Raw genomic sequence first — 17,545 nt, forward strand, 5'->3', positions numbered from 1 at the left:
ACCGGCCCCCTCCCGGAGCTCCCGCGCGTCCTGGCGCCGCACTTCCTCCCACCCAGCGCGCACCCCGATCCGACCCTCGGCGGGGTCCCGCCCACCTCAGCAGTCTTTGTGATTCTTAAGTTCATAAAACAGCAGATATGAATGGGACCATCGGAAGATTTACTGAGCACTTTTTAAGGACTACGCGCCTTCCAAGCGTTCTACCGTGTGATCCTCACAACAGCCCTGCTGAGAGGCAGCTTTAGACAAGCAGCACAGCTCGGCCCTGCTGTCAGGCTGCCTGGGCTCATATCCCACCCAGCGCTCACTGGCTGAGAACCCCCGGGGGCCTCAGCTATAAAATGCGGACGAGATTACCTACCTCATAGACTTGGGCTGAGGAGTAAATGACTTAAAGCACTTAAAACAGCATGTGGCACACAGTGTCTGCAATCGTTGAGCGACTGCTCATAGTATGACGAAGGTACTATTATGATCCATTTTTATGGAAGTTGAGTAACTCGCCGGAGGTCATAGTTACTAATTGATAGCAATGAGAGTGAAACACAGGCTATTTGATTTAAGTTTACTACGACTAATAATTTTTTAATTGCATTATTGAGGCCCAAGGATAAACATTTAGGTAAGGCTGATTTTCCCAAAATATTTACATCCGAACTTTCTGAATTTGAATATTTGGAACTTTTTAAAACTAGCACTGAAAAAAGTACTGTGTGATTATTTTGAAGAAAACAGAATATACATATAAGCAGGTGGAAGAAATCTCCATCCCCCACCCCAGAAAGAATAACGGGAACATGTACTTGAGCTGTTTTAGGGTTTTTTTCCCCAGGATTTGATATATCAGTCTGAGTCCAGATCGAGCCCTCTGCTCAATCCAGTTCAGTCTGTCTGAGCATACAAGGACAGCCCTGCTCCCCAACCCCACACCCCCGCCTTAAGGGGTATTGGCAGAGATCTGATCAGAGAACTCAGTCAAAGAGAGAAGGGTCCAGGCCTGGTGTGTTGGACAGTATTCTTGGTTCAGCAGAACTGGACACAGATGGGAGCAAAATCCAAAAGAGAAACATTACATCCCCAGGGTCATAGGGGCTCAGGCACCTCTATCCTGAAGCCCCTCTAAGGGATGGCTACGCAAAGGGGATAGAACCTTTCCCTGCTCAGCCCCTACAGCTTTAGCCTCTGAAGGATGAGGGCAGCTAAAGCCACGGAGCTACCCAGAGCAGTACTGACTGGTGTCTTCATCCAGTATGGATGCATTGTCACCCCAAAGAGACAAATATTACACCATGCGAGTAGAGAGAACACAGAGTGGAATATTGAGTCATTGGTTCCATCCCAGCTATGCCACTTATAGCTATGTGACCTTAGTCAGGTTACTTAATCCCTCCGTGTCTCAGTTTTCTCATCTCTACAACAGTGGTAACAATAATAGTGTCTACCTTAGAGGGCAGCTTCAAGAATTAGGTGAGATCTTCTGTACAAAGTGTTTAGCTTGGGTGTCTGATATACACAAAGGGATAATAAATGTTTTTATTTGGGCTGGCCGGTCAGCTCAGTTGGTTAGAGCGCAGCCTTGTAACCCCAAGGTCACGGGTTCAGATCCCCAACCAGCCAGCTGACAAAAAAAAAAAAGAATAAGTGTTTTTATTATATGTGTGAAGATCTGTAAATGTACTTGTAGCAGGTTTCAGAATGTAAATCGTGTGAGGTCCTTTGGCAAGGGTTGGGGGGAAAGCATTCCTGGCATCAAAAGAAGCTTCTCAGTGCATCCCAGTGGGAGGGTGATGGCCTCATAACAGCATCTACCCTCCTGTGGGGGTGGGGACGGAAATGGGCCACAGTAATTAGAGACTGTAGTTAGAATATTTTTGTTCTAAGGACTGGGGAGGGGGTGGGACTCTTAAGCCCTATGGTGAAAAAGAAAACAAGAGGTGTTTTTTGCGTAAGTCTAAAAAGAAGAGGCTGTGGGGTGTAAGAGGAAGAACAAGAGGTTAAGATTCTTGGGGAAAGCAGAGGTGGGGGTCTTCATTGGATGTGGCCCTGGAGTCCTAGGAGGGCCGGAGTGTGGAAAGCGGCAGCAAAATCACCAGAGGTGCTTCCGGGCAGGGGGACTAGCAAATGCAAAATGCTAAGGTGGGAATGGATTTACTTTTATAAAGGTGGGTCCATCTGTTCCGCCACTCATGGGCTGAGTTGGTGAATTTGACTGGGACTGGAGGATCAGCCCCTTCCCTAAATGTTCATCAAGCCCTGCAGGATACTTGAGCTCCCAGGCTGTGGCTCTCAAGCTTTACTGAGCTTCAGAATCACTGGGGGACAAGGAGAAAGGGTTGTAAAACATGGAGGCTTTCCAGCAAGATTCTCATTCATTAAGTTTGCGGTGGAGCCAGGAATCTGCATTTGTAGCTGTCGCCTCAATTAGGATGCAAATGAGCCCTCTGACCCCTTCTAGAAACACTGCCCAAAGACAGTGGTAACCCTTTATTAGGTGGTATATCAATTCAAGGAGTGGAGAGCAGCATCTTTTAAAAAAAAGAGAAAGAAAGAAAAGAAAAAAAGAAAGCATGCTCATAGTAAGGTTTTTTGTTGTTTCAGATAAGCAAAATTTAGTTAAGCAAAATTTACGGGAGAACATTGTTTTGGACTAGGCTCTTGCATTAGACCCCAACAGACCAGACCAAACCAAAAAGGAGTCACTCATGCTAAAGTTCCATGTCACCAAACCCGAACTAAGTTATCTGACCTTCCAAGAAATCAGGAGGGAGAGATAATAGCCAAATCTCCAAACAGTCCAGATTTAGCTGGCATGATAAGGAGGTCCCTTCTGTTTTAACCTTAAAAGGAAAGTAACTTTGAAATGACCAGTCTGCTTTTTGTTCCTTATTTCTGCTTCCTTCTGCTCATTTTGGCCTATAAAGCCAACCTCCTCTGCTCAGCTCATCAGAACACCTATTCTATTTTATAGAACGAAGTGTTGCCTGGTTCTAGAATCGCTAGTAGAAGTCACTTAGATCATTTAACTAAATTTGTTGTAATTTTGTCTTTTGACTATATGAGTGTATATGTGTACATATATATGTAGATATATGTAGGCATGTATATATATATATATATATATATGTAGAAATAAGTATATTTATGTAGACACTGGGGATTCAATGTATTTCTTTCTGAGGGTCATGGTCAAAAGTTTGAAAGCTGCTTAGAGCTGTAAGGAAACCTCTGGAGCCTTCATAGGAGTGGGCAGGGCTGTACTTGAACTTTAGGGCTTGCCTAGGCAGGACACCTGAGCTGGGGACAGAAAAGAAAGGACATCTTTTGGGGCCGGCCCGGTGGCGCACTGCTACAGTGAGCCACTTGGGAAGTGTGGCGGCGCTCCCGCCGAGGGTTCGGATCCCACATACAGACCGGTTCCCGCTCACTGGCTGAGCGAGGTGCGGGGAGCAAAACCGAGGGTTGCGATCCCGTTGCCGGTACGGGCCCAACACTGAGGGTTGCGATCCGTTGCCGGTCATGAAAAAAGACAAAAAGGAAAAAAAAAAAAAAAAGAAACCACAAAGGCTGGAAGGGAGTGATAAAACGTTCCTCGTGGACAAATAAAACAAACGGATTTGTAATATAATGTCAGCAGTGATAAGAACTACGAAAAAGACTCAAGTATTATGGAAAAAGAGCCTGCTGGAGGTGCTGGTCTAGAAAAGAAAATCTAGGAGGTCTCTTGGAGAAGTGGCACTGGAAAAAGCAAGCCGTGAGGCTGTCTGTGGAAGGAGCTTTCCAGGCGGAGGCACAAGCAAATGCAAGATTTCTTTTTATGCCATGAACTCTGCTCTCTTCTCACCAAAGAACCTCATACAGTTTACATTGTGTAAAAACCTGCTACAAGTATAGTCATATTTACAGTTCCTCACACATATGATAAAGCACTGATTAGCCTCTACTGTACGATACAGGTGGGAGCGTATTTATTTTTATAAAATTGGGATTATGTGCAAATCCTACTCTACAATTTGCCCCATCACTTGCTCATTTATGACATTTGCTTTTGGTCTTTTTTTTTTTTAACTTTTTTTAGTGAACATTTTAACAAGTTTTTTGGAAAGGACTATCCTTCCAGACCTTTACTCTCCCTCTGGCCTATTCTTCAAGGGCAGACCCAGTTCTGTCTGCCAGCCTTGGTCAGAGGGGAGGGGTGGGCGTTGATCGAGCCCCGCCCTGCCTGGCCCTATGCCCATTCTTCCTTCTTCCTCAGACCCCAATTCAGCCTCTCTGGTGTCATAGCTGGAAGTCATCTGACTGGGGTTTGCAAGGTTTCCAGGAGTAGCAATAAGACTATCAATATTGTGGGCTTCTATTCCTCCCGTGACATTTTCACAGCACAACCAGCTTCAACTGTCACTTTTAAGAGGGACGCAGCAGCCTGCCAGCACAGGCAAACTCAGACCACATGGGTCCCACGTGATGAAGTCCAGGCCCCAAGGAGAGTCTCTCTGCTCATCCAGACCAAACCAGATGAGACCAGATCTCATCTTCAGAGGGCCCTTAAGAGGGACATCATCAAACTGGGCAAGTCCGGGAAAGAACAAGCAACACAGCAATAAAGAGCCAAGAACTAGGATTTATTTACATAAGGCAGAGTTGGAGGCTTTGGTAGTGTTAGGCTGAGGAGATAAGAGGGACAGGGAGGGGTTTACATGAAATTATGTTGCTTATATCCATAGCATTCTATCTTGTGTCCTAATTGTCTGTCCATGACTGCCTTCCCCTTTCATTCTTTATTCAAAAATACTCAAAGAGCATCTGCTATGTGCTAGATGTGCGCTGTCTAATACCATAGCTACCAGCCCCGTGTAGTTATTTAAATTTAAAGTTAAATTAATTAAAATAAATACAATTTAAAATTCAGTTCTTCGGTTGCACTAGCCACCTTACAAATGCTCAAGAGCTACATGGGGCTAGTGGCTAATGTATTGGACAGTGTGGATATAGAACATTTCCATCATGGTAGAAAGTTATTTTTCAGTGCTGTGCTAGACCTTGTGGTAGACACCAGCAATACAAGTGAATATAAGACTCAGTCATGCCCTTGAGCTCACGGTCAAGTGAGAGAGACGAGTAAATGAAAAATTACACTATATCGGGGAAAGTGTGTGTGCTTTGGAAGCACAGAAGAAAGATGGCTAACCCAGTCTGGAAGAGGAGAGGAAAGGTTAGGGGAGACAGCAGAGAGGGAGATGGCCGCCGATCTGAGGATTAACAGCCAGACACAGATGGGTGAGGAAGTGTAAGGGAGAAGCGGTTTGGGTGGGAAGGTGATGTTTCCAATGTGAGTCGTGTCAACAATGAGGTATCTTTTAGACAGTCAGGTGAGATGGGCAGGTGGCAGTCTGGCTACAGATACCAGTTTAGGAGTCTCAGGTGCCTTAAGTCAAAAGCATGGGGGCCGGGAGCTGCATTCCTACAGCAGAAATATCTTGAGGTCAGGGATCTAGTAACTCAACTTTGTAGCTGCTCTGAGCCTAGCCCAGCGCCCCACAACAAAGCAATAAGTCTGTCTATCCTGGTTGTGGCTTGCCAGGCTGTTATGGGGAAGAGGGATGAAGTTTGTAGTGCGAGCTCTCAGCTCTGAATTAAGATCAGTGTTGCAGGTGGCATGGGGGTAGATCCCAGCTCCTGCTGGGAGGAAATCTCCCAACAACAGGCCATGGACTGAGAAACATCAACAGGGCTAGAGGAACCTAGATCAGGGATGCTGTGGAGGAGACTGGCACCCTGGGTTGGAAGACAGACCCAATGGCCAGCCCTGATATTCTGTGAAGGCAAACTCCTCTCGCCATCCCCACTGCCCTACAGGTACCCAACCTTCAGAAACTCCACAAATCTTCATTGAAAGTGGTTCTGCTGGGAGATCAGCACAGCAGGAGGCACCTACTAGGGTGCAAAAGAAATGTTGGCTAGGGTGTCCAGCCTGGCTGCGGGGAGGCCCAGCACATCGCCGTTGGCTATGTGGACCACAGGCAGCTGGTGCGGCTGTGGGTGGAGGAGGAGGGGCTGGAGTATTGGGACCCGAACCCGCTGCTCATCGAGAGCAATGAATTTAAAATCCAAGTGAACCCTGCACAGCTACTACAACCAGGGAGAGGCTGGTGATTTCAGGCTGGGAATTGGAACTCATTGGTGCCTCCTACGTTGGTAGACAGTTCACCTACAATGGAGTCGATTACATTGCCCTGAACGAGGATCCACGCTCCTGGACTGTGGTGAACACTGTGACTCAGATCACCTGGTGCAATTGGAAGAACCGTGAGTGATATGGCCAAGCGCCAGCAGTACCTGGAGGGGGAGTTCATGGAGTGGGTCTGCAGATACCTTGAACTTGGAAAGGAAATTCTACTGCATGTAGATACAAGAGCCCACAGAAGGACAAGTCACTGAAAATGATTGAACCTCCCAAAATACCTGCGACCCACTACCCCATTTCTGAGTGTGAGGTGACCTGAAATGCTGGGCCCTGGGCTTCTACCTTGGAGATAGTAGGGAGATGGGAAGGACCGGACCCAGGACACAGAGGTTGTGGAGACCAGGCCTGAGGTAATGGGAACTTCCAGAAGTGGGCAGCTGTGGTGGTGCCTTCAGGGGAGGAGCAGAGATCCACATGTCATGTGCAGCACTAGGAGCTGTCCGAGCTCATCACCCTGAGATGGGGTGTTATGGACTGAGTGTCTGTGTTCCCCAAAATTCATATGCTGAAGCCTTAACCCCCAAAGTGATGGTATTTGGAGGTGGGCCTTTGGGAGGTAATTAAGGGTAGATAAGGTCATGAGGGTGGACAATTGATGGGGTTAGTGTCCTTATAAGAAGAGGAAGAGAAACAGAATGCTCTCTCTCTCTCCCCGTCATGTGAGGACAGGAAGAGGCTGCTGTCTGCAAGCTAGGAAGAAGGCCCTCACCAGAAACCAGATCCGCTGGCACCTTGGTCTTGGACTTCCCGACCTCCAAAATGGTGATAAATAAATGTTTGTTGTTTAAGAAAAAAAAAAAAAAAAAGCTTTAGGGCCGGCCTGTGGCTCACTCGGGAGAGTGCGGTGTTGATAACACCAAGGCCACGGGTTCGGATCCTATATAGGGATGGCCGGTTGGCTCACTGGCTGAGCGTGGTGCTGACAACACCAAGCCAAGGGTTGAGATCCCCTTACCGGTCATCTTTAAAAAAAAAAAAAAAAAAAAAGCTTTAGGGCCGGCCTGTGGCTCACTCGGGAGAGTGCGGTGTTGATAACACCAAGGCCACGGGTTCGGATCCTATATAGGGATGGCCGGTTGGCTCACTGGCTGAGCGTGGTGCTGACAACACCAAGCCAAGGGTTGAGATCCCCTTACCGGTCATCTTTAAAAAAAAAAAAAAAAAAAAAAAAAAAGTTTTGATTAGAATCTCTGCCATTCATTCATTCACAAACATTCAACAAGCCTGTACTATGTACCAAGTCGGAGCTGTGCACCAGGGACACAGAGATGAATAGACTCTAATCCTGGAAACAATGTGACTGCAGCTATAGAGATTTTATCTTGTAGCTGCTGGTAGTGTCTGGAACTGTCTTCCCATTTGGACCTCAAGAAAGCACCAAGGGGTCTTCTTGCTATGCTGCTGGACTGTAACGTGTTTTTTTTTTTTTTTTTTTTTTTTAAAAGGATCTCAACCCTTGGCTTGGTGTTGTCAGCACCACGCTCAGCCAGTGAGCAAACCGGCCATCCCTATGTGGGATCCGAACCCGGGGCCTTGGTGTTACCAGCACCGCACTCTCCCGAGTGAGCCACGGGCCGGCCCTGGACTGTAACGTTTTGATGAAAGAAAGAATGAAAGGAAAAGGGGAGTGGGGAATTGGGGAAGTGTCCAAAGGAGGGATCTCTGCCTGGTTGGAATCAGGGGGAAACTCCAAAGAAATAATGTAACACCTCCATCTGGCCGAATAATAATTAAAAAGATGACATTAAAAACAAAAACAAAACATCTCGCGAGACCATGCTGCTGGTAACACCAAGGTCAGGTGTTCCGATCCCCTTACTGGCCAAAAAAAGATGACTTTTATTAAGTGCCTTCTCCGTGGTACCGGCTTTCCTTGGATTGTATAGATTCTTCTGGCAGGGTGATCTTGGGCATATAGTCCTCTTCTCTGGACCTTATCGACCCACTGTTACATTAAGAAAGCGGGGCGGGCGCTCTGGGTTTGGTCCCTGGGAGACGTCGAGCAAGCGGAACCGCGGCTCCGCGGCCGGCGAGGACAACCGGAGGCTTTTCCTGGGGACACCCACCCTAGCGACGCGCGCCTCGTTGCTAGGGGCAGAGGTGCGCGAGGCTGTGGAGAGCGGAGGCTGCGGATGCCCTCCGACCCCGCGTCCCCGCTGGCCTTATCTCCAGCCCCGCCAGCCCACCGGTGGGTATGGAGCCGACGTGGGAGAAGGGGGCGCAGCGGGCAGGCGGGGAGGTGGGAGCCCTTGCGCTATCCGGGCCGCAGCCGCTCACCTGGCCGAAGCGGAGAGGAGGTGCCGAGGACGAGCCTGGGGCTGGGTGGCCCTAGGTTCCCATTTGGGGGAAATCCGCCCCTCACCCCTCGCATACACATTAAAAATAAGCATCAGCCGTCCGCATAATGGGCGGGAAGAGGAGCATTTGTGATCTGAAGAGCCGGAAAGTAAAAACTGCACACAGGTTGTCCCCCGAACGTGGGGCGACTTGGGAGTTCTGGCCTAGTATCGACTCTCTGTATGACACTGGGCAAAACCCTCTTATTCTTTGGGCCTCGTTTTCCTCTATCTGTATTATTAGAGGATCGAACCAGACCACCTCCCAGGTTCTTGTACCTGTGGTTTTGTTTCTGTTTGAGCATTGGCTTAGATGCCTTGGTCTCTCAGAGTGTAGGTTGGATGTGTGCAGAGGGAGATTTGGGGAGAGGGAGAGAGAGAGGAAATCAGTATTTGCATGAACAGTGGACCAGGGAAGTCCAGGTAAATAAGGTCTGTTTCACCCAGCTCTGCCCCTACAGCAAGTCACAGCTCTCTGGATCCCAGTTTCTTCATGGGATATAACGTACTGGTGCATATCAAGAAATATTGCACGGGAGAGTTAAAACAGAATTCTCTGAGTTATGTTTAGCATGACCACTGGGTATTTCAAGGCCTTTGGAAAGCAAATTGGGGAAGAAATGGGTTCTGGGATTCAGATTTAGGCCTGGTTCCAAATGGAACCAACAGGGACATCTGGAGCCATAATCGAGTTCACAGGCTTTCCCAAGTCCTCTCCTGCCTTTCCTGGCCTGAAATCAGATGAGGCAGGGTGACTGCTCCCTGAAGGATATATTGTTGGGCAGTTTTAAAGGGCCTTTATGTTGTTGGATCTTTAAGAAGCTTCCTGCCATGCAGACTCTTCATCTTAGTATGCCATTCATTCATTTATTCATTCAACAGACATTTCCCTTGCATCCATCCTCCCAGGCTATGCTCAAAGCACAGATTCAAAAATGAACAAGACATTATCCCTCTTCTCAAGTGTATTATAAGTTCATAATATAAACAATGGAAGATAACTAAATAGTATTTTCATTTCTTTCTTTAGTCAACTCATAATAAATTACAGCATAGACATTACCCAAGTACGTACACGTTGTTCTCGAGATTTTAAATTGCCTTGCTATATAACATAATGAATTCTTAGCCTTATTGTGATCAATCACTCTTCTCAGGGTATATAATTGGCTTCAGTTTAATATGTTCCAGACTTATATATCCATTGTATATATTCTTTGTATATATTTTGTATGTGTGTTTAATATGTATTTTGTGCAGTATTAATAAAGGTGAAATTGCCACTTCCAGTATTATCACTTAATCTTGCAATCATGCTAGTAACCGTTATTTATTCTTAACTGTTTGCCAGGTTGAACAGAAGGCTTTATATGCATTAGCTTATAAATGCAGAAATGCAGTACAGTATCCTGGTCAAGATTAGGGCCTCTGGATTTGAACTACCTGGATTCAAGTTTCAGCTCTGCTACTTATTTGCAATGTAAACGAGCAAGTTATTTAACATCTTGGTACCTCAATTTTCTCATCTGCAAAATGATTATAGTAACAGCATCTAAGAGTCTTGAGGAATAGATTAAATGAGTTAATAAATATAAAGCACTTGGAACAGTTCCTGGCACATTTTAAATGCTATTTTTATTTATTTATTTATTTTTTATTTATTTTCTTTTTGTCTTTTTTCGTGTCCGGCAACGGATCGCAACCCTCAGTGTCGCGCCCATACCGGACTGGGACCGGCAACAGGATCGCAACCCTCGGTGCTGCGCCCGCACCTTGCTCAGCCAGTGAGTGGGAACCGGTCTGTATGTGGGATCCGAACCCTCGGCGGGAGCGCCACCACGCTCCCAAGCGGCGCACTGTAGCAGTGCGCCACCGGGCCGGCCCTTAAATGCTATTTTTAATCTTCACAGAAGCCACAGAGAGAGTTTTTATCCCATTTTACACATAGGAAACTGAGACTTAGAGAGTTCAGCAACTTGCCCAAGGCCACAGTGGAACTACAATTCAGACTTATTCCTATCTAATTCAGTTACTAATGCACTTAATCAAATATTATTCTGATTACTGTGTGTTGCTCTTAATTCTCTGAATAAGCTACACTGTCAATCAATAATCAGAATTTATTTGAATTCTTAAAATAGAGTTGTTAAAATGCAATAAAACTAGGTTTCTTCTCTGTAGATGTTTATAATAGAAATTCTGGACTAGAAGTCGAGATCTATCTAGTTGCAATTTTGAGCAAACAATGTTTCTGCTCTCATTCTGTAAATAAAGGGTTTATATATGATGATTTGTGTGTGTGTATGTGTGTGTGTGTGTGTGTGTGTGTGTGTGACCGGTAAGGGGATCGCAACCCTTGGTGTGGTGTTGCCCGCACCGCGCTCAGCCAGTGAGCGCACCAGCCATCCCTATGTAGGATCTGAACCCACGGCGGGAGCGCCGCTGCGCTCCCAGCACCGCACTCTCCTGAGTGAGCCACGGGTCGGCCCTATATATGATGATTTTTGAAGAGCTCTTCCATCTCAAATTCTATGATTCATACTTATTTAAAACAGGAGAAATTGCCTTTTTCAGAAAAGCAATAAACTGAGGCCACCCCGTGGCTCACTCGGGAGAGTGTGGTGCCGATAACACCAAGGCCATGGGTTCGGATCCTATATAGGGATGGCCGGTTGGCTCACTGGGTGAGTGTGGTGCTGACAACACCAAGTCAAGGGTTAAGATCCCTTTAAAAAAAAAAAAATAAATAAATAAATAAATAAATAAAAAAGAAAAAAAGAAAAAGAAAAACAATATGGGCCGGCCCGTGGCTCACTCGGTAGAGTGCGGTGCTGATAACACCAAGGCCCCGGGTTCGGATCCCATATAGGGATGGCCGGTTCGCTCACTGGCTGAGCGTGGTGCTGACAACACCAAGTCAAGGGTTAAGATCCCCTTACCGGTCATCTTTTTAAAAAAAAAAAAGAAAGAAAAAGAAAAACAATAAACTGAAGTAAGCAGTCAACTCTGAACGTTTTTGATGAACAGAAGTACTGTATGATGAGTAAAATGAAAATGTTTAATGATGCATTTAAATATATTCTCTTTTGCATATTTAAAAGTAGATGATTAAGTAAAATTATGGTATACGTTCCCTAATTGTTGGAAATGTAAGAGTTATACAGTCTTGGAATTGTGTAAGATATTTCTTTCTTTTTGAGGGAAAATTACACTTAATCTCTTCAATTAAATAAGGTCCATAGTTACCTTGTGAATCTCTTTTCAGTGCAAACATATACTTACACAGAGAAGAGATTAACTTGATCGTCTTTTCACTAATTACAGAGATTAGGAAGTGGCTGCCTGAACTATTTTCCAAAGGATAAGCATTACAAATCATTGAATACGGCAGCTCACCAAGAAGATCCTATTGGTTTTGGGGTAAGTAATTTTAAAAGTTCTCTTTTCCTTAGAATGTCCCATGAATTCTCTTCACATGGGAAGTATGGCTTTCTGAAGACACCAGCTAAGAATCCAATCAGTTTTAAGCAGAGACAATCCATTTATAGCAACTGCAATTTCCAGTGACCTAGATCTGTGGATAGCATCTGTCTTTAGATTGATGACAATGTTGAGAAATGGGTTAGACTGACAGATCAGAAGACCTGCACCCTCTATCTGTCTATAAACAATACAACTTCCCAAGCTCTTTGAAAACTATCCTGGAATTCTTGCTCTCAGCACATCTTGTAGCCCATTATAGAGAATCCTACAATGTCTGAACTGGAAGGGACCTTAAATTCACTACTTCACAACAAATATTTTTGTCATATTGTGCAAGCCACTTGGGGTACAAAGCTGAATAATAAGAGTCCTCTTCTTATGGGGCACATAGTCTACTGGAAATCATTTACTCTATTGTTCTAATGTTATAGATGGGGAGGCTGAGGCCCAAAGTGTGGAATAGAGCCACTTGAGGACTCCCAGTGAGATGAGGCAGAGCTGGGGCTAGAGCTCAGGGCTCTTAATGCCGCTGCATTGTGCTTCTGTGTTGGTTACCTATTCTTGTCAGAAGGCCAATTCTGGCAAATTCTCAAACTGTAGGCTGAAATTCTTCTGGACAACTCTATTTTTTAATGGTAATGGTATGAATGAGAATACAATACTTACTAAGTTTTAGCTGCTGTTCTCTCTGTAGACAGTTCTTCCTAGAACTGGGAAACTCATCACTAGCAGAACCCCAGAAAAAATGGGGCTGGTACTCCTGCTGCCCCATTTACTTCCGTCAGCCCTCTAGCATCTCAGGGAATAGCTAGTTTAAGAGGACATATGACCTGGAGTGGCTGAGATTAGCCCTTAGTCAGATTCCTTCAGTTCTAGCAAATGTTTATACTGGCCACATCTTAAGATTTCCCTTTTTTTCTCTCTGTTTCACCAACAACTAATTCAGGACCTGCACAGATTAGGTGCGTAGGAGGTGTTTTCCGAATGAGTGAATTGATGTGCATCTTTTTTTTTTTTTCTTAAAAAGATGAGTGGTAAGGGGATCTTAACCCTTGACTTGGTGTTGTCAGCACCACACTCTCCAAAGTGAGCTAACTGGCCATCCCTATATAGGGATCCGAACCTGTGGCCTTGGTGTTATCAGCACCACACTCTCCCAAGTGAGCCACGGGGTGGCCCTGATGTGCATCTTTGAATGCATACTTCACTCTCTTTCTTTTTAGTTCTAACCTTGCTGGTTGATGGGGACGATGCAAGTAAATCTAAAAAAACATTTAATTATTCTTTTTATTCTAATATATAATCCAATATTAACATGATTTACTTTCTAGGTCAAGTATTTCTCAAATGTTTTTGGCCTCAGGACTCTTTTTTTTTTTTCCTTTTTTTGTCTTTTTTCGTGACCAGTAACGGGATCGCAACCCTCAGTGTTGCACCCGTACCGCGACCGGCAACGGGATCGCAACCCTCGGTGTCGTGCCCGCACCGCACTCAACCAGTGAGTGGACTGGTCTCTACATGGGATCCGAACCCTTGGAGGGAGCACCGCCATGCTCCCAAGCGCCGCACTCTACCGAGTGTGCCACTGGGCCGGCCCAGGACTCCTTTTCACTCTTAAAAATTATTAAGGACTCCAAAGAGCATTTGTTTATGTAGGTTATAGATTGGATTCAAATTCCTGCTCTGCTACCTCCTATTGACATTAAAACTGAGAAATTTAAAAAATATTTATTTATTAACTTAAAATAACAACAATAAACCTATTGTGCATTAACATAAATAACAATTTTATGAAAAATGAATATACTTTCCAAAACAACAAAAAAATTTAGTTGGAAAGGATGGTATTGTTTAATATTTTTGCAAATCTCTTTAATGTTTGTCTTAAACAGAAGACAATTGGATTCTCATATCTGATTCTGCATTCAGTCTATTGCAATAAACTGTTTGGGCTGAAGTATAAAAAGAAAATCTTATGGACTCCCTAAAAGGCTCTCAGGAATCTCCCATGGTCTTCAGATCACACTTTGAGAACTGCTGGTCTGGGTTATTACCTGTATTGTCTCATTTAGTGTCATTTTCTCTAGCATCTCATTCTTATCACAGGATAACCTCATGATCCTGGTACACTGACTTACAGAAGTGCCACAGTGAAATTGTTTAAAAACAGTCCAGGAAGCAAGGAAGGTTATAACCTTTTAGAATAACTAAGGTTCTTCTTTTTCAAGAAGCTTCTTTAGTGTAAATTCTTTTTTATTTTCAATTAAATGCACTTAGTATTTATTTTATTATGGTAGAGTACATATAACATAAAATTTACCATTAGTGACATCTAGTACATAGACAATATTGTGCAATCATCACTACCATTTAGTTGCAGAACATTTTCATCTCTCCAAAAGGAAACTCTGTACCTATTAAGTAGTCTCTCACCATTACCCTCTTCACTCCAGCTCATGGCAACCACTAATCTGCTTTCAGTCTCTATATATTTGCCAACTATGGATATTTCATAATTAGAATTCTATAGATAGAATTCTATAAATAGAATATACAGCATGTAGCCTTTTGTATCTGGCTTCTTTTGCTTAGCATGATATTTTCAAGGTTCATTCATGTTATAGCCATGTATTAGTACTCCTTTCCTTTTTATGGCTGAATAATATTCCATTATTATAATCCATATTTTGGATAGATCATATTTTGTTTATTCATTCATTCATTAATGGACATCTGAGTTGTTTTTACCTCTTGGGTATTGTGAACAGTGTTGCCATGAGCATTTGTGTACAAATACCCAGGTGTAGAATTGCTGGATCATATGGCAATTCTGTGTCTAACTTATTGAGGAACTCCTTAGTATTGTTTAAAATTAGTTTTGTTTTTGTTTACCTGCTAATGTTTTATTGAAAGCTGCAAGGGGTGTCAGAGTGAAGCAGAGAAAGGAGGAAAAGCAAATGCATACAATTATTAGTCTTTTTTTAAAAATGTTTACTTTTAACATAATCATTTTACCATTATTGTGCCTAAGAAATTAATAGTGTGTATTCTTTTTACTAAACAGGGAACACAACTTCTAGCAGCCACAAGGGATGCTGCTACTCAGGTGCCAACTGAAACGAGCTCTTCCTCAGAAGGTTTCATGTAGGTCCTGTTCCATGATGGGGAAACTGCAAAGCAAACTCAAATACAGCACTTATAAATACAGGTACAGCAGTCCTGCCCTGGGGTCCCAAGTTCTATCTTGCCCCACTGAAACTCTCCATTAATGAAAGAAGGCCCCTGGTCTGTTTTGATGACCTTCTCTGAACAGTTTGGTCTGTTTTCTTTTGAATAAGAAACAGCTTATTAGCTAGTATCTGCTTCCACACATAGAGAGGCCCTATATCTTTGGGTTTATTCTCTAGTGTGAGTAAAGACTCCTGGCTTCTTGGCTTCAGGATTTTCCTTTATCAGATTCCAATGATTTCTGCATTCTGAGCCTTTTCAGAGTAAATAATACCATTTCTGGCCATGTCGGTGGGCGTCCTTTCTCTACTCCTTTCCATCTTTCTCCTCAGCCTGGCTACCATCCTCTCTTTAGCAGGCCCAATGGAATCATAGAAGAGAGAATTCCAACTAACGCTTTTCAAGAGTATAGCCCAGCTCATGTGGATACCGTCTCTGTGGTTGCTGCTTTGAACTCAGACCTTTGTGTCTCCGGAGGAAAAGATAAGGTGGGGTTTGCAGTTTTTCCCAGGAAACCAACTTATTACAGGGAAGGGAAGATATTTTGAAAGGAAGTCTAGGTTTTGCATTTCTAGCAGCAGGTTTGATTAGTATAAAAATATAGGCTTTAGAATTAGAAAGACTGGGTTTAAATCCCTGCTCTGCCACTTGCTGTTACTTTGCACAAGTCTTTAAATTTTTTGAGCTTCAGTCTCCTTAGCCGTTAAGTGGGGATAATGCCAACCTCACAGGACAGCTGTGAGGATAAATGAGCAAACATAGGAAAGATCTTTAGCACTATGCCAGACCACCCATGTGCTTTTTATAAATGGCAAGTATTATTATTCCAGCCAATCCATTTTTACACCTACATGCAGACACGGGAGTTATTTGTCAACAAAAGGAAATTTCTAGTCTCTTCTTTAATGCCTCTTTTGCCAAAATCTTTACACTGGTGTGCACTATAATTTCTCCCTTCTTCTTTTTTTTTTTTTAAATTTAATTTTATTTTATCAATATACAATGTAGTTGATTTTTGTGTCCCTTTACCAAATTCCCCCTCCCCCCTCCCTCTCCCCCCTCCATCAACATCATATCTGTTCTCTTGTCTTAACAAGTTCAAGGAATTGTGATTGTTGTCTTCTTCCCCACCCACTCCATTTGTTTGTGTATTTATTTATTTATTTTTAGCTTCCACAAATAAGTGAGAACATGTGGTATTTCTCTTTCTGTGCCTAACTTATTTCACGATGATTTCTCCCTTCTATGTTTTTGTCCTTCCTCCCATTGTCACTTTGAATCCAATTGCTTTCTCTTTTTCATATTTGTATCTATCATGGCACTTACAGCTAGGATATTTGTAACAAAAACACCCATTATTTTGCAGTGAATAATACTAATAATACCTCTCATTTCCAACAGCCTTTTAGAATCTTCAAATTCCACTTGCATATTGTATTTCACTAGTTCTAAGATGTGCATGTTTTCACATTTTAACACCTCAGAAATCAGTATACATCTAAGTATCATAGTTTAATTGGCAGCATTTTGTTTTAAAATCTATACCATCTCAGATGTAAGAAATTTTATTTATGTGAGCCTTACTCATACCTGTGAAGGGTGCATAGAGCAATGATTATCCCCTCTGTTTTGCAGATTAGGAAACTGGTGTTTAACTAGGCCAAGTGCAACAAGGGCTGGGTCCGCTATAATACATGTTCCTTACTCTAGCAATAAACTGTGGAGACTCAGCCAGAAAACACCTTTAAAATCCTGTTTAGGCACTTAAAGCTGGAGTTTGACATTCTGATTTCAGATGCTGTCTTTTTATTAGTGAGTGATGATGGTTTGCTAATAATCAATAGGTAATAATTTTTTGTAATCCCATCAAGTGGCTCTATGTTTCTGCTCTCTTGTGACTGTGTTAATGTTTAACTGTTGTACCTTAAAGCTGAAATCAGTAACTATGCATACTGTAACCAAGATATTGGGCTTACAGAGTTGTTTGTTGTATAAAGAAAATTGTAAATGTTGTTGCAAACTAACGAGTTACACCATTTTAAAATTTCTTTCCTCCCCCTTTTTCTTTGCCCACAAATGGTATTATAATGCTTGCTTAGTCAAAGAAGAGAGACTAAACAAGGGTAAAAATTTTAACAGTACAGAATTTGCCATCATTTCATTGCCTTGATTCTGTTTGTGTCCTAAGATGCAAAAGAAGTCAGTGGCTTTTAACTGTTTACAAATAGAATATGATTGTAAACTGTACAGTGTGGTT

The 17,545-nt window shown here is 43.4% G+C and overlaps 2 protein-coding genes across 2 annotated transcripts in view; both read left to right on the forward strand.

Moving 5' to 3' along the window:
- The window catches only part of LOC103587274, a 10,644-nt gene extending 1,973 nt beyond the window's left edge, over nucleotides 1-8,671 (forward strand). Inside the window, exons 2-4 of the mRNA XM_008568753.1 lie at nucleotides 6,124-6,260; nucleotides 6,307-6,399; nucleotides 8,141-8,671. Coding sequence (XP_008566975.1) covers nucleotides 6,124-6,260; nucleotides 6,307-6,399; nucleotides 8,141-8,671 — 761 coding nt within the window. The remainder of the gene's footprint in view (nucleotides 1-6,123; nucleotides 6,261-6,306; nucleotides 6,400-8,140) is intronic.
- Nucleotides 8,369-17,545, forward strand: part of WDR31 (WD repeat domain 31) — a 22,358-nt gene continuing 13,181 nt past the window's right edge. The window contains exons 1-4 of the mRNA XM_008568746.1: nucleotides 8,369-8,429; nucleotides 11,902-11,997; nucleotides 15,125-15,268; nucleotides 15,644-15,776. Of these exons, the coding sequence (XP_008566968.1) occupies nucleotides 15,153-15,268; nucleotides 15,644-15,776 (249 nt within the window). The 5' untranslated portion in view covers nucleotides 8,369-8,429; nucleotides 11,902-11,997; nucleotides 15,125-15,152. The remainder of the gene's footprint in view (nucleotides 8,430-11,901; nucleotides 11,998-15,124; nucleotides 15,269-15,643; nucleotides 15,777-17,545) is intronic.

Source organism: Galeopterus variegatus, unplaced genomic scaffold (assembly GCF_000696425.1).
Source record: "Galeopterus variegatus unplaced genomic scaffold, G_variegatus-3.0.2 Scaffold437, whole genome shotgun sequence".
NCBI classification, from domain to species: Eukaryota; Metazoa; Chordata; class Mammalia; order Dermoptera; family Cynocephalidae; genus Galeopterus; species Galeopterus variegatus.